We start from the raw sequence: 17891 nt of genomic DNA on the forward strand, positions 1-17891 counted from the left end.
TGCTACACTTGAAAGTATTTAGTTTCTCGTTGATGTATCGACATTTATGAAAATTCCATGGAGCCAACAATATTATAAGATTAATAATATAAAATATTTTTTGTTCGCAGATGAATAGTCGTTGAAGTCAAACAATATATTTTCAAAACAACAGAAAATACGGTTACATAATCCATAAAGCAAATGGAACACATTTTCAGGGTATCCTACAAAAGAAGAGCAATCAATGACCATTAAAAAAAACTTTGCATGGGTTACACCTATGAATTGAACTCAATTCATAGGTGTTACCCATGCAAAGTTTTTTTAGCATGGGTAACATGCATGCATGGGCACATTCAATATGGCGGACACAGCGACGTATCCCCGCAAGAGCACGTAAGGCGGGGTATATTTGATAGTGGAAGTAACGAAGAAGAAAATCACTTCCGCCTTCGTCATGCTCTCCAAAACACTTCTTGAATGTACACAACATACGGCTTTGTGTAAAAAAAAAAAAATGCCAAACGCGAAGGACAAACGACGGGAGAACACCAGCGTGGCCAGTGAGGTAACATTACAGTCCTAGCTGAACTTTGCTGGCTTTGCTGAAAGCTTTTATTCGCTAAAATTTATGTTTAATGGCAAATTAAATAATAATAATAATAAATGTTTCTTCCACGTGACATGAACAAATGAATGCAGATTGACCGCTTGGAGGAGCGGCGGGCGCGTTGCCATGACAACCTGGAAAAGTCCGATTTCAGGAGCAGAAAAGAGAAGCTGTCCGAGGAAGAGAGGTGACAATAATATCCATCTATAATATTATCCCTAATCATAATCATGACAAGAACATACCTACTCCTTCTACGCCTATAAGGTCCCAAAAATGTGTTCTTTTGAAAGGCAGTGGGTCCGTGTGGAAAATTGTCTGCAATTCTTCTAATTTAAAACTATATATTCATATTAATTTTGTGTTTACTTATTCATTGTCTTGTTGATTTTCGTCCTCTTTCCCTTCTCTTTTCGCAGGCAACAAGTGGAAAAACATATGGCAGTCATGACCGAAAGGATGCAAAATTTAGGTATGCTCAAAAAGTCGCCCGATTTGGCGCTGTACACATGGTTGAATGTTATTTTGGTTGTATTTTTCATGATCTTATGCAATACAAATTAAGTACTATTATTTTAATTTTCCACAATTGTACTGATGTTTTATTGACACCAAATGTCAAGCCAATGAGATGATTGGCAAGTCAAGTACAAAACAACAAAATATCTTGGCAACTTTAGAGAAACCCTTTCGAAACCGTTCTTGGGGGCACTTCAGGACACGCACTGTACCTGCATGTATATTAATAAGCACTTAAAATGCTTTCTTTCCCTAGACAAAGAGTTGCAGCATTTACGAGAGCAGAACAGGAGGAACACGTTGCTGTCGGTGGCTCTGCTAGCCATCTGCGCTCTCTTCTACTACATCTTCATCTACGAACACAACGAACACTCATGATGACATAATACTCACGGCTATCCAACTGTTTTTTTTTTAATGATTCCACGGAAATCCTGCTGCTAGGTTACTGACCAAACTGGGTGCTACTCATCATATATGTGCCTATTGCCTATTTTGCCTAATAGGCCTATTCTTTTTCCATCTTAACATCCATGTACTAGTATCGTCTTTGTCATCACTAGTAAGACAATTCAGCGCACTTGATATCAAGGATATGCACTAAATATTCAAATATGTATATGTGATACCTGACTTTAAGTTCCAGCCATTTATTACCCCGAGCTACATTCATGGCCTTTTTTTAAATTTTTTATCACGTCAATGTGATTCTCGTCAAAATAAAAGCATCTTTTCCAATTACACATACACACATAACGTGCAATAATTGACTTCTATGCATGTCACGGTATGATGGACAATTAAGTGACTGCTATAACACACACGTTCCCTTCTGTGCCAATATATATTGATTTCTTATGAGAATTACGATTGCAACCACAGCTGCCATTTAAAAAGAAAGAGGAAAAAAAAAAAAGAATGGTGTATAAAGATTACGCCGGCTTGACTCATAAGTGGTCTGCTATTCTCGTCTGGCATTTATGATTTCCCCTCCTTAGAGTATTTTAAGTTAGTGCATTATTTGGGGAAAAGAAAATGACTGTATTTTGTTTGCTATTAAAAGTATTTTTCTGTAAAGCAGGGTTCATTACATGACTCACTGCTTCCACAAAAAAAAAAAAAAAAAGGGCAGCATTTAGAAGATAAAGATTACAGGAAAGCAGAACAAGATGAACAGCAGACTCTTTTTTATTTATTTATTTTGGGACTTGTTTGAAAGACAGTCTCCTTTTTGTATTTTAAAAAATGATTCTGGTATTCTCGAAAGGAATTCTATATATTGTAACCCAATAAAGTATTTCAGAAGGAAAGTCAACAATGTTTTTATGGTCGTGTTTTTGTTAAAAGATTGTGTACTTATTTTTTTTAATGGTAATTTAGTAGGAAATTGTAGGAAGGAAGGTCTATGGTGATTTTGTATTCTAGTCTTGATGCCAATTGTACAAAAAAATTGTGTTTAAATAGGATTTTTAATATATACAGTATATGTGTATATATATATATATATATTTGGAAATTCTACAAAAATATATACATTTAGTTAGTTGGGGGTGGTCCACAAATCACAAATGTAGTACAGTACTTTAGTTGGAAATTGTAAAAAAGAAATTGGGAATTATAAACAAATGTAGTCATCAATGAACAAATAATGCAGTAGCTTGATAGGACATTGTAAAAAAAAAATTTAAAAAAAAGAACATTAGTAGGAAAGTGGACAAAAGATGCAGTGGTCGCGTTTGTTCATATTATTATTACGCCATTGCAGTGGTCGAGCATGTTGTCCACAATGATTATTGGTACACCGTTCATTATTCTTGGTCTGCCGAGTGAATCACTGTTTGCCTGGCCCCGCTCACTCACTCACTCCATTTTCTCCTCCCCAACAACCACCTAATCACTTGTGGCCAAAGTAAACAGCAGCCCCTTGTTCACATTTGAAATTATGTGTTTCATAAATTAAAGCAAAATGAATCAAATGAGGACCCTTAGACAGCAGCCAATGTGAGGGACACACAAATGCGCATCTTACCCATTAAGATTTTACATGTTGTCTCTTCAAAGCCTACGCTTGACATGCGCAGTTGCTCCTCTCCAGTACAATAGATAGGACCATGGTGGGGCGCAACAGTCCAGCACCCCAGCAACTGTCCAGCTGGGCAACATCACATCATGGCTCGGCTCCCCTCCTGCAGAAAACGTCTTCAGCTACCAATGTGGTTGACTGGGTAGCACTGCTGAAAAGTTAGCATTTCGTATTTTGGCATTTAGTATGCTAGCATCAAGCATGCTCATAACTCCAGAAAACGTTTTTGCAACAATATTATCTACTTATCTACAGTTTTACCCTATTCATTTTTTTACATATAAAGGTGGTATGCTAACATATTTAATTTAAGGTTTTGTAGCTTATGAAAAAACACTAATATGCTAATATTTTGTATGCTAACATCCAGCAAGATAGCACTGAGCGCAAAAAGAGGTGTGCTGCAGAAATACACTTCCAATGCGCGACTGTCTCCTGTTTCAAAAGCAAGTGGGAGCAAAACGCTAATAACGCTAACAATGGATATGGTAATGTCGAAAAGGGGCAGCATTTAAAATCGAGCAGGTCAAAGTGACTTGTGCTAGCGTCAAGCATGCTATCAACTTCAGAAAACACTGGCAGGCCCTTCATAGTGTAAGCTTTTGTTGAATATGATCATTTTATGTTTGAACATTACAGTATTGTCTTTGATGTTAAAGTTACCTAAATTATATTCTCTTTGATAATTTCTTCAACATGTTTATGTTGACAGCGTCTGATTGGCTGAAGGAAACAGGAAGTGTTTTAGTAGCGGAAGAAGGAGTTATGCTCTCGAACGTGCTGCGGTGAAGCCTTCTTTTTTCTTCTCAATAAAACTGCATTCAAATGGTTCCATCTCCCCTTTTGCCGTTCGTAAAGTAGAGCTATCCACTAAAAACAACGAACCCCTCACCTTACAATAGTTTATATTTAAAAGATAAATAAATAACATGAATATGGTGATATTGTAGATAAAATTATTACAAACAGTTTGTATGCTAACATTCTTAGCTTAAGTTTTTATAACTTATATATATTATATATATATATAACGAAAAAATACAAATACAGTATGCTAATATTTTGTATGCTAACATCCAGCAACATAGTACTGATCGCAAAAAGAAGCGTACGGCAGAAATACACTTCCAATACATGACTGTCTCCTGTTTCATAAGCAAGTGGGAGCAAAACGCTAATAACGCTAACTGTGGATATGCTAATGTCGAAAAGTCATTTAAAATCGAGCAGGTCAAAGTGACTTGTGTGACTCACTCTGCCGTTAATGGCATTTAATCGTACCTTGGCTGCTCGACGAGTGATCAACTGAGGTGCAACCTCGCCATGCTCTCGCCGTCCTTTTGGGTCAGGCTGACCTGGTAGTGGAGATATTGGTTCCTGGAAAGAAATGTGGTGAAAATAACTAGCGTTCTTGCTTGGACCAAAAAAAAAAGTAATGCTCGCTTGAGCCGTGGGAACTGTTGTAAAGCTGGAAAATAAAACATTGCATTGAAACCTCAAAAAAAAAAAAAAAAATCAAGGTGTCTCGCCTGCAGCACACCCCACCTCGCAACCCTGAACTCAAGACACGTGAGCCATCTTGTGTGCCAACATGCTTTTGGCTGTGCCGTGCATCTCCGTGCAACCACATTATCACAGTTGTTTACTTTTACTTCCCCTCTCAAAAAGATTTTAATAAAAACATATTTCTGAGAAAAGTTCTGGAATGTCTGGTGTAATTTTTTTTTCCATTTCACAAAGAGCTTGTTTTTGAACAAGTCTTTGTCGACTATTTCTCTCGGCAATACAGTAGTTGTTGTGTCCGTCACTCACACTGCCCGACGATTCCTCAGAAGTGTCCCCGCCCGATCATCAGGCACCCACACACAATCTGCTCGAAAAACGCTTGACCACCAAGCCAAGGCAGGCATGTCTCGCCCGCATCACATTGCGTTTCCGTGGTAACCAACCCAAATGTGACAAGGACAAGTTTGGAGCCACATCTCGAATTACGCAATTGCAAATCTCAAGGTCTGTTTTCAATCGAAGCGAAAGTCGTTTAATTACATCAAGATTGCATTTTCCGATTAAAAAGTGGAATGAATTTGAGTTATGATTGGGTGGTGTAATTGTCGTCTCCTTACATCATTTAAACTGTTTAATGGTCTGCTGTTGCGTCCAGTGGGTGACAATATTTAAACTATAACAAGACAAAAATGGACGTCAAAGGGTTTGTTTTCATTTTTTCCCCCCGGTTCTTTGTTTTGTGCGGAGCATTCCGGACATCTGACAAAACCGAAGGCTAAAAATATTTTTGGGAAAACAATTCAATGTAGTCTTTTATCATGAGCGTAAATTAGAATTTTATCGGAATTCTGTCTATTCTTTTTGCTGTGAATAGACAAATATACTCTCAATTATTGTCTGTTTTACCTTGAAGGATCCGTTCCAAATTCCGGTTTGTCCGCTATATGCTGTGTGTTATGATACTTAGATAATAAAAGTAAGAGACGTGTCACGCATATTTTTCCTCTGTTAAATACATATAATTTATCCAGCCGCCTTGAGGGGTGACACGCGGGTATACTGCATAAGTAAGCCGCTGACAGCACTTTTTATGTTTATAATTCAATATTAATCATCTTATCATTCGTTATTTTACTCCACTGAGGGCTACAAAATATTTCATTACAAATGATGTAAAAGTGTCTTTTAGTACAGTGTATGGATGCAATATTTTATGTTTTATCTGTAATCTTGTTACATTCCGATTTTTTTCTCATAATAATAATAATAATAAGTCTTTATTCCCATAACTATACAACCTCCTTCTCGTAACATGATGACTTTAACCCTTTCAGGGACAGTTGTCACTCCAGTGGACATCTTATCATGTTATCATTATTGGTGCATTAAACGGTTAAACACCAAATATCGCGTTCATCTCCTAATGCTCAGATTATAATCAGTATTAACGAGTTGATTTATTTTTGTGTTTTCCTCCCGAGTCCGTCGACGAGGAATATTTTCTGACCAATCTCGCAGGCAGCAGACGAGTTCACAAGCACACGTTGACACGTGACCACCGCTCCCGGGTGGGGGTCCTCATCAACATGGAGATAATGCGTCACTTTCAACAAAACACGTTTGTTTCTTGTGAGTGCGCCACGCTGAGCGAAGCGTCATATTAGCGCAAAAAAAATAAAAGTCAATAAATCTCATGGGGGGAGGAAGGTTTCATTGAGGAAACGTCGGAGGTCGCCATCCTATCAGTGGATTCATTTACGTATTTATTTTTTTAAATCATTTTACTGTCATGCAGTCACACTTGTGTGTTAATCAATGTTTACTTCGAGTTGTTTATTGGAGCCACGTTTTATTTTGTCGATTCTATTGGGAAAATGTTGAACTGCCCGTCATCGCAGTGTAATGGCACCTCTTAAGTTATTTTATTGTAATATATATTTTGTGTGTGTATTTCTTTGTATCGGGATTGTGTTATTTCTGGTGTGGTGGTCATGTATGTTATTGATGTATTTCTTTATTTCTTTATTTTTCCTGCCGTAGCCAATCCGGAAATGGCGTACATTTTAGATGTCTACACAGGTCACATGCGCAAATACTGGGAGCATTTTTTTTAAGGAACAGTGCAACATTTTTCGATGAAGCATTTGACCTTTTTACATAACGACTTGAATGTGGGAACATTTGAGCTTCTCGGAGCAGGCTTTCAATTAATCTTGTAATAATACTTCACGTTGTTTATTTTTCTGTCGAAACAGTACATTTTCCACCAAGTCTTGTTAAAATTTAATTTGTACGTCTTTTTTCTCTTGATACTGGCACAACCTTTTTCATTTTTAAAAATATGAATTGAAGAGATTGATGTTTTCATGTAACATTACGTTAATGGAAGATTCCACCTTTAGTAACTTTTCTCATAGAATGTCGCAATTTTAACCCTTTCATGTACAGCGGGGCGGCCCGGTGATCCAGTGGTTAGCGTGTCGACCTCACAGTGCAGAGGTACCGGGTTAGATTCCAGTTTCGGCCTCCCTGTGTGGAGTTTGCATGTTCTCCCTGTGCCTGCGTGGGTTTTCTCCAGGTACTCCGGTTTCCTCCCACATTCCAAAAACATGCATGGCAGGCTGATTGAACATTCGAAATTGTCTCTCGTAGTGAGTGTGAGCGTGGATGGTTGATGCGTTCATGTCACGACAGTCCAAATCAAGGGAAGAAACTGTAACTTTGGGATTTTGAACATGGTCACCCGGGTTCCCTCGGCACGTTTTCAGACAAAGACACGTGGGCACAAACACGCACAGTGAGAGAGCAAACATGCTTGAAATGTGTCTGCGTGGAAATTGAAGCTATTTTTCGCAGACAAGCACTTTGCGCCGTCAATGTGCCATTAGCTTCGTCAAACACAGGCAGCCACGCAGGAAATCAAAGTGAGGTGGAAAGGAACACAAGAAGGAGTCGCTCCACACGCATGCCTTTTTGCCTTTGTAGCACTTTATTCTTTGTTTTGTTTAATCCCCCCGCCCCCAGTAGAAAACACAGTGAAAGACACAAAACATACAAAATAGAAAAATATCACACCACATCACACAAGAAGGGTTGTTATGATACTGCTTTGGCATTTCAAAATGAAACAAAAACAAACAAGACTTTGAATAAAGTGCAAATGTTTTTTTTCCATGAAAGTACATTCACAGGTGAAGTCTGAATTTTTTTTTCACAGTCTTTTTTATTTTCTTGTTCAAAATGTTTTTCAACGCTCCCTCCGGAACTCGTGTTGAGTTTAAAGTGCAGATGTCCAATGGCTGCCATTTTACACACAAGGTACCTTAAAAATAAATAAATAAATAAAAATTTCAAATTAAATATGTTATGAACTCTGAAATGAATAAATACGATAACATGTTTGGGTAAAAAAAAATTAAAAAATCAAAGCACCTTCTATAAAGACTGATTTGGGGTGTAAAATAATAGGAGCGTTGTAACAAGCATATGTCGCGACGAATCTTTGACGTTACAAAGTTAATCCCAGAATGATTTGGGTTGACAGTTTTGGGAGCGTTATATTTTTGTCATCATACGACTTTTTTTTTTGTTTGTTTCCCTTGGACATTTTGATTTCTTAGTCATCCGTTTTGATTATTTATGTCTTTGTTAGTCACTGTATTTGAAATTTACAGACAGGCGGGATGACAGAAAAATAACATGACGGACTGACGATAAATTTGGTTCGACCTGAAAAAAATAAAATGGCGGACTGAGGATGACGGACAGGTACCCAGGCCACTGATGGATGACAAAAGACGGACTGGCAGGATTTTGTAAAATGTCCATCTCTGCTCGTAACGTTCCCGCTGAAATATCCAAATATTGTGACTTTGATGTAACATGACTTGTCTATAAGTCTATGACTGCGGTAGTTTTTTTGTTCACCGCTCCGTCGTAGGAGGCTCACACTTCGCTGGGCGACCTGGAGCGGTAGGCGGCGTTTGGACGAAAGCAGCCGCACAGTAGCAAGTAGATGGAGCGCTGGATCTCGGCGTTCCTGTAAGCGTAGATGATGGGGTTGATCATGGAATTGTAGGTGGCGGGCAGCAGCGTGGCGTACGTGTAGACCGACGGGTACTCTCGCTCGCCCACCAGGCAGTAGACAGCGAAGGGCAGCCAGCTGGCACCGAAAGTCCCCAGAATGATGGCCAGGGTGGACACGCCCTTCTTGGTGGCCACGTAGTGTGAGGCGGAGAAGAAATGCTGCTGCAAGGCGATCTGGTGGGCGTGTCGGCACACGATCTTACAGATCTTATAGTAGAGTGTCAGCATGAGCGCGAAGATGACGAAAAAGGCGGTGGCCAGCAGCGTCACGTTGCCGCGCGTCAGCGGCCGCACGATGCTGCACGTCTCCGGCTCGTCCAGGCAGTTCCAACCCAGCACGGGCAGCAGGCCCAAGAGCAGCGACGCGCCCCAGGTGGCCAGCAGCATGGCGTGGGTCCAGCGCAGCGTCTTCTCCGAGAAGTAAGTGAGGGCGTTGTAGAGTGAAAAGTAGCGGTCCACCGTGATGGCAAGCAGGCTGATGATGGACGCCGCGAAGGACGCCACCAGGAATCCCACCGTCACCAGACTGACGGTCTGCGAGGAGACCACGTACTGAAAGACGAAGTTGAGGATGAGCCCCACGCCGGCCAGCAGGTCGGCCGTGGCCAGGCTGCCGACAAGCATGAACATGGGAGTCCTGAGCGTGGGCGTGAAGAAGATGATGGCCACCACGATGGCGTTCTCGCAGGCGATGGCCGTGCCCGACATGCACAGCATAATGTCCCACGGGTTGACGCCGAAGGCCAGCGGGACGCCTGATGACAGCGCCAGGGAGCCGTTGAGCTCTGACTCCGTCCACGACTGCGAGTCGTTCGCCGGAGGTGGCGCGGCCGAGTCGTTCATAAGCGCCCGGTGAGTTCTCCTGCGGGAGAAAAAACAACACAGGGGGGATCAATACAAACCCTTGCGGAATTCCCTCTGTGGCTTTATTTGCTTTTTACTTTTCACAATCAAGCTGGTCAATGGCAGCAGGTCATAACGGAATCAGACTGACATCACTTGCAGACCAGTGAGACCACGAATGTCGAGATGTGAAGAGCGACAGCCAGTGGGAGCGAGCGACAGCCAGTGGGAGCGAGCGACAGCCAGTGGGAGCGAACGACAGCCAGTGGGAGCGAGCGACAGCCAGTGGGAGCGAGCGACAGCCAGTGGTCGTCTGGGGCTCCCGATTGTTTGGGGCTCCGGCGGCGGCTGACACATTGATTCCGCGCCGGTGGCTGGGTTCACGCCTGGGGGGCCAGCGGCTGTCGACCCATCGGTCGGACGTGGGCAGCGGGGTCCACCCCAGAAAACCAACCGACCGGTCGGTGAGCCAGGCGGCGGCGGCGGATGCACGGCACGCTCGACCACCGAGGCAGCGCGAGCAAGCGATAGCCAGCTGGCGTGGTTGGGCGAGAGGATTCTTCGGGACTCCAGTGGCGGCGGCGCCGGCAGCTGGAGCTACCACCACTTGAGGCCAGCCGGCTGAAAGGTTAATCCGGCAGCAGCGGCGGAAAAGTTCGAACATCGCGGCGGTGCCGTCAGGGGAGGCCACAGGCCCACTGCCACGTCACCAACTTCCGGGTTGGCAGAAAGACCACAGCACACCTCATCAACCAGCTGACAGCCGGCTAGCAACAGGACAAGATAATAAACAGGACGAAGAATTGATGACCCTTACGCAAGTCAATGAACTACCCACGCAACAAAAAGAACTGTTCACAGCACTCATTCAGCAACAACAGGATCACTTCAAAGGATTTGTAAAGATGATTCTGGACTCAACAAACACACGACTCGACAATTTCTCCAGGGAAGTACAAGAACTGAAAACAAGTCTTAATTTTACCCAAAAGGAGGTCGATGACATTAAAAAACAACAAACGAATGGAACTGACCATTGCAAAACCATTCAAACTGAATATCTATAAAGTATGTGACAGTATGCTGGTTTTAACGGACAAGATGGACTACTTAGAGGGACAATCTAAAAGAAATAACTTGATAATCGATGGAATTGAAGAAATGCAAGGAGAAACGTGGACCGAAACGGAGCAAAAAGTGCAGAAAATCTTTAAGGAGCAATTGCAATTAAAGGAGACAATCGAGGTGGAAAGAGCCCACCGCACGGGGAGACACGAATCGGGAAGACCTCGACCAAGGCCAGTCGTGGTGAAGTTTGAAAAATATAAGGACAAAACAATGATACTACAGAGAGCAAAATACTTAAAAGGTACCAAAATCTACATTAATGAAGATTACACAGATATGGTACGTCAAAAAAGAAAAGAATTGCTTCCGAAACTAAAAGCGGCACGTGAAAGAGGGGAAATTGCCTACTTGAGGCACGACAAACTCATCGTCCACCCCCGCACCAGTACTCCAGTTCAACGGGCTGAGAGCTGATTACCACCAGAAAAAAACTCTGACTAAATAGAGATAGGAAACAAACAACACAAACATGGACTTTAAAATCTTTGATTACGCTGAACACAAGACATTCGACCCAGAGAACAACTTGGACCCAGACAATAATTTCTTCAACCATAATCACAGCATCACAAACTCAGACTATTACACTGATAAGCAATTCAACACAAATGTAGTACTGAAAAATACATTTTCAGTGATACATATAAATAGTAGAAGTCTTTCTAAATATTTCACCAAAATCAAAGAATATTTGACTACATTTAATAAATTTACAATAATTGCCATAACAGAAACTTGGCTTGATGATGAAAAAACAAGTGAAATGAAAATTGATGGATATGAAATGTATGCAACTCATAGGGAAGACACAAAAGGAGGGGGAGTTGCAATATATGTAGACAAAACACTGAAATGCACCAAACTTGAGAGCCTGACAAACACAACCGAGAATCTAATGGAATGTCTAACTCTTGAAATACACATTAAAAATGCATCAAATGTTATCATAAGCTGTGTTTATAGGACACCATTTAATAAAAAACTGACAGATATGCTGAGTTGTTCAAATGACAATAATATGTGGCGACTTTAACATCAACTTATTAAACCCAAATGGACACAAAAAAACAACAGAATTCATAAACACAATGTATAGCAACGGTCTTTTCCCAGTCATTCTGAGACCCAGCAGAATAACAGTTGATACGGCCACATTGATAGGTAATATATTTATAAATAAGATTGAACATAAAAAGGAAAGTGGACTCCTCATAACTGATATAAGTGACCATCTACCGGTCTTTGCAGTCCTATACAATTACTTCGATAGAAAAACAATACCAATTACTCACACATCAGAAATAAGACTCAGAACCCAACATTCCATCTCAGCTTTCAAGCTCGACCTAGACAAGCAAAATTGGTCTGAGGTCTACACAAACGATGACCCAAATACTGCGTTTGATGCATTTCAGTCAACCATAACCTCCCTATACGAAAAACATTTCCCAGTAATTAAAGTCACCAGAAAGTCAAATGAACAAAGTAAGCCATGGATAACAAAAGGCATAGAAAATGCATGTAAACAGAAAAACAATCTATACAAATCGTTTCTAAAATCCAGAACTAAAGAAGCTGAAACAAAATATAAGACGTATAAAAACAAATTAGTAAACATTATAAGAACTAGCAAGAGAGACCATTTTCACGCATTATTAGAACAAAACAAAAGCAACACTCAAGAAATTTGGAAAATCTTAAATCATGTAATTAGAAATAACTCTAATAAAGTAGATTATCCGGAGTATTTTATGAAAGACAAAAATAGCATTATTGAGGAAACTGCAGAAATAGCAAATGAATTTAATGAATATTTTGTTAATATCGGCAGTAACTTAGCAAAACAAATTCCTGATCCAATAAATTCTTTTGAAATAGATAAATACATAGAAAAAAATCCTTCCACAATGTTTCTTACTGCTGTGACTCAAAATGAAATATTAAATATTGTAAAAACATATCAAAGTAAAAAGTCAACTGACTGTTTTAATATTGATATGTCAATAGTAAAACTGATTATAGAATTTGTAGTGCGACCCTTTACATATATATGCAACCTGTCATTTAAAGACGGTATTTTTCCTTCAAAAATGAAAACAGCCAAAGTCATTCCAATTTTTAAAAGTGGGGAAAGACAATTCTTTACAAATTATAGACCAATATCACTGTTATCACAATTTTCAAAAATATTCGAAAAATTTGTTTTCTCGCAGACTTGACAACTTCATATGTAAATACATGCTACTAAGTGAAAATCAATATGGCTTCAGAGAAAAACGGACCACCTTAATGGCAGCAATGGAGTTTGTGGAAGCAATAGCTACTAATATAGATAATAAAGAATACACGGTCGGGATTTTTCTTGATCTAAAAAAAGCTTTTGATACTATAGACCATACTATATTATTGAATAAATTAGAGAGATATGGCATCAGAGGCACGGCATATAAATGGATTGAAAGTTATTTAGAAAACAGATATCAGTATGTGCAGTTCAAAAACAAAAAATCCAATCTACTGAAGATTATCCATGGAGTGCCTCAGGGGTCAGTGATTGGACCAAAACTATTCATTTTATATATAAACGATATCTGTAGGGTATCAAATCAACTCAAATCCGTCCTATTCGCCGATGACACAACCTTTTACTGCTCTGGAAAAAATATGAAACAACTCCTGAAAATTGTGGAAAATGAATTGACAAAATTAAAAAACTGGTTCGACAGAAATAAACTATCTTTAAATTTAACAAAAACTAAGTTAGTTGTCTTTGGCATGAGACCAATCAAAGACCAAGTTAAAATAAAGATAAATTCAATTGAAATAGAACGAGTCTATGAAAATAAGTTTCTTGGACTAATAATAGATTCAAAACTATCCTGGAAGCCACACATAGATAACATAATAAAAAAAATATCCAAAACTATCGGGATACTCCACAAAACGAAGGATGCGTTGAGTAAGAGCTCCTTGTATACATAATATTACTCATTATTACTCCCATATATGACCTACTGTGTAGAAATATGGGGAAAAGCTTGTAAAACAAACACACTCCCTGTTTTAAAACTACAAAAAAAAGCAATCTGAATAATCAATAGGTCTAAATATATAGAACCCACAAATCCAATATTCATCAAATTAAACACAATGAAATTCTACGACTCGGTTGACTTCAAGATTACCCAATTAATGTATAAAGTACATAACAATCTCCTCTGCCAAAATATCCAGCAGCTTTTTGAAATTAGAGAGAGCTGTTATCATCTAAGGGGCACAAATCAATACAAAAAATCCAGAACAAGAACAAACATCAAACAAAGGTGTGTATCAGTAATAGGTGTCAACCTGTGGAACAAGCTTGAAACGGACCTGAAAATGAGCAAATCGTTGGAGGAGTTCAAAAACCAATTCAAAGGATTAGTACAAAAAAAACGACATGAATCAGAATTAAAAAGATAAATTTGATATACTTCTAAAATATAGTAAGACAACCGTTTGTTCTTGTTTTGGATTTGATCAACTTATCAATTGTATTCAAGAAATGAAAATTATAATGAATATCAGAAAATTGAAATACAAAAGGAGAAAGAATAACTATATATATACAAACCAAAAGGTGTATAAATAGAATAGTATAGTATACATAAGGGTAAAAGCATTTGATGATATGTAGATTTTTCTTTTCTTCTTTGTTTTGAAAAATGATCAAATCAAACTGCTACAAAATAAGGGGTAGGACTAGATAAGTTACTTACTTCTTCCTACTCCCTTGAGCATACAACCGTGATGATGTGTGTTTTCTTCTTTTATCTACTTTCTAATTTTCCTGACATAATTTTTGTTTGACTTTTGTCAACCTGTTATTGTGTATACTATATATGCTCAATAAACAATAAACAATAAAACAATAAGCTACCTCAAACCCGCATAAGATCTAACTGACCTTTGGACTTCCATCCTTCATTGTCTCAGACACACTTGGGAAATTTTTGCATCCTTTCTCACCTCTGCTTAAAAACTACTTGACTGCCTTCCTTACCTTGTGGCCTGCACCTCAGAACTGCTTTCTTTGGCTTTCCTTGCTAACCTGCTTCGTCCCCTGCCTCAGACCCACGTTTTGTTTTGTATCGCTCCTTCCCTTGCTTAAAACCAATTCTCTGCCTTTCTTTTTTACGTCCTTCACTCCACCTCACACATTATTTTTCTTTCCTTCCTGACTTTTTTACTTCCTTTCGATATGTTACCCTTTCTTTGCATAAAGTGTCTTTCCTTCCCTACATCCTTTCTTCCACCCGATCTTACTTACTGGCTTCCTTCCTCCTTCAATTCTTCCCTGTTTTTGTTTTTTTTTGCGTTCTTCCTTCACTTCAAGCTACTTTCCTGCTGCCCTGAATTCACTCCTTCCACTCCAGACCAGTCTTTTTTTTTCTTTCAGACCTTCCTTCCCTATCACCTTTCGTTGTTCCTTTTCTGAGATCCGCTTTTATTCAGTATGCTCCTTATTGATGCATTTGTCTCTCGCATTATCCATCATATTTTGAATGTACAACGGCATTAGTTAGAATGGTGCAAAAACATTGTCATACTAATTAATATGCACCCGTCACACAGAAATCAGATGCATATTTTTAACACGTCATGAATATTGATGATTGTCTCCCAGTATTTACTCAACATATTCTGACACTTAATATCACAGATATGGATTCTTGTCTCTGAGCTTTGACACAATTTAGATTTTTTTTTTTTTGCAACCAATCACATCCAATTTCTTTGATTCAATATTGATACTTTGACTGTTTGTCTCAGCATTCACCCAGCATATTTTTGACGGTCATTATTTGAAAACTTGACTCCCGACGTGCACACAATTTTACTGCATTTGTCTCTTGGTCTTTTGGTGACATGTATCATCAATGTGGATGCTCGTCTCTCAGCATTCAAATCCGGACTTTGACTTTTAGGCTCAAAAATTGCATTTGACTTGTCTTTCAGCATTAACACAATGCACATTTTTAGCACCGGATGCTTGTCTCTCTGCACGCACATAAGTATACTGACGCACTTCTTTTGGCAGCACAATCAAAACAAATAAGAGCAGTGGTTCTGAACCTTGTTAGAGGTACCGAACTCAACCAATTCATATGCACGCTCACCGAACCCTCCCTTAGTGAAAAATAAAAATGAGATTTTTTTTTGTTTTTTACAAATTCAAGACACTAAAAAAACATTTATTAAAAACAGAAAAAAAAGTGAATAAAATTACATGACCCAAGAACGAACTAAATTTCCCGCAGCACTGATTGGACAAGCACTGTCACGTGATCATCCGCAGCCAATGATGGACAAGCACTGTCACGTGATCATCCACAGCCAATGATGGCCAAGCGGGCGTGTCATATCTGACGGGTCATAACGGGTGTATGTTAACCGACATGGCCGAGGCTGCGTCGAACCCCCGAGACCGATTCGCGAACCCGTAGAGTTCGATCAAAGCCAGGTTAAGAACCACTGAAATAAAGTGTTACAGTCATTTGCTATCTCAAGCACACACACACAAAAAAATCAATGCTGAAACATGAACGCATTTTGAAAAGTTGGAAGTCTCCAGTTGAAGTTGCTGCCTGCGTGGCGGTTAAGGAGCTCTCCGCGGTCCTGAATCGGCATCACACTCGAACTTTCCGAGTGGACACACGTTCACGCGATGTGATTCTTCCTCTCGTTTTCGAGCTCATTTCAACAATCTATTTGAGCATTATCAATAGTTATGAACTCTTGGGGGGGAAAAGAAGCAAAAAACAACGACCCCGCGCCCAAAAAGAAATAAAGTGGAGTGTACCTTCCTCGACGAGCAGAGGTTGGCGGGGGAAGCGGCGATCCCCACTTCCACGCAGGCACCGGCGGACGTTGGCGGTGGTCGACGCGGCGGCCGTGCTCCCCACGCGTGGGACGCACACCCGAGGCAGAAGCGGTGTGAAGAACCATTGGCGGAGGACGGCAGAGGAGCGACGAGCGGCCGGGGCACGCCCTCAAGGGACAGCTTTAAGATGCCGTGACGTCACGAAGGAGGAGTCTGAATGTGCAGGGCGGGGCTTCGTTCCCACGCTCCGAAGGCATTTGATGGTTTGTCACCTAGGGAGACACACGGCGGACACTTTAGTACCCCGGTGTCAAACTCAAGGTCCGGGGGCCTTATCTGGCCCGCCATGTCATTTTATGTGGCCCGCAAAAGCAAATCATATCGATCAACTTCCATGATCCAATAATTTTGTCACCCTGCTTACACTCATTTGAACAATAAGATAAGATAAGAAAACCTTTATTAGTCTCGCAATGGAGAAATTGTCATTTCCAAGATGGCGCCCGAGTAGGCAGCCTTCGGCAAGTGCTCTTCAAGAGCCTTGCTTTTTTTGTTCTTTTTTTGTTGTTTTTGTCTTTTGTTTTGTCACATGTTGTTTGTTGTTTCATCGTGTGGACCTGATATGGACTGTTTTCAGCGTTTTTTGGCCATGACATTCGTCAAAGGAGAAGTATCTGTGCTTGGTGGTTGCACCTTCTCGGCAGCACGCCTGTGCCAGCACAGATTTTGATTGGGAGGAATGTCGGCGCCATTGACTGTCGGTGCTGGACAGACCTGGGGCGCTTGTGTTTTTTAAGATATCCTTTATTTGTCCCACACTGGGGAAATTTACAGCCTCCAGCAGCAAGAATGTAGGCAGAAAGAAGAAAGAAGAAAAAACAAACACCGTTCAATTAAGTGCAATATAAATACAAAATTGATAAATCGCAGTGCTATTTACAGTTGTTTTCCACATCATTTAATTATTATTAATATTATTGTTGCTATTTTTTATTCAGCAGCCTGACAGCAGTTGGTAGGAACGAGCGGGCAGCATTTTTCACAACCTCGTTTTGTTCAGTGGAGATGTCAGCGCTTTTGGACGCGTTGGTGCAGCGGGATGGATGGCTGCTGAAGTTGAGGATGAGGAGAGAGGAGCATTGGCACAGAGCGCCGATGCGTATTTGGAACCAAGAGTCGCCGCTTGGAATTTAAATGGATTTCCATGGGACAGGAGAAGTGAACCAATCTCTTTTTTCGTCAATGGATGCTACAGCTTCTTGTTGACTTTG

The 17891-nt window shown here is 40.2% G+C and overlaps 3 protein-coding genes across 3 annotated transcripts; 2 read left to right on the forward strand and 1 right to left on the reverse strand.

Annotated features, from left to right (window-relative positions):
• Window positions 1-442: 442 nt before the first annotated feature.
• On the forward strand, window positions 443-2429 carry LOC147187917 (coiled-coil domain-containing protein 167-like). The gene is made up of 4 exons (XM_086100481.1): window positions 443-550; window positions 685-779; window positions 1012-1064; window positions 1368-2429. Exons 1-4 carry the CDS (start codon window positions 500-502, stop codon window positions 1487-1489), a joined length of 321 nt encoding a protein of 106 aa, XP_085956607.1. The 5' UTR covers window positions 443-499; the 3' UTR covers window positions 1490-2429.
• Window positions 2430-7690: 5261 nt separating this feature from the next.
• LOC147187918 (G protein-coupled receptor 12-like) lies at window positions 7691-16874 on the reverse strand. Its single transcript, XM_086100392.1, has 2 exons — window positions 16600-16874; window positions 7691-9648 (listed from the first exon to the last, which is right to left on the reverse strand). Exons 1-2 carry the CDS (start codon window positions 16743-16745, stop codon window positions 8646-8648), a joined length of 1149 nt encoding a protein of 382 aa, XP_085956518.1. The 5' UTR covers window positions 16746-16874; the 3' UTR covers window positions 7691-8645.
• On the forward strand, window positions 11771-12976 carry LOC147187919 (uncharacterized). Its single transcript, XM_086100282.1, has one exon. The coding sequence runs from the start codon at window positions 11846-11848 to the stop codon at window positions 12974-12976; it is 1131 nt and encodes a 376-aa protein (XP_085956408.1). The 5' UTR covers window positions 11771-11845.
• Window positions 16875-17891: the final 1017 nt, after the last annotated feature.

The sequence above is a fragment of the Hippocampus guttulatus genome, chromosome 20 (genome assembly GCF_054856545.1).
Source record: "Hippocampus guttulatus isolate MCC_2025c chromosome 20, RoL_Hgut_1.0, whole genome shotgun sequence".
Lineage (NCBI taxonomy): Eukaryota > Metazoa > Chordata > Actinopteri > Syngnathiformes > Syngnathidae > Hippocampus > Hippocampus guttulatus.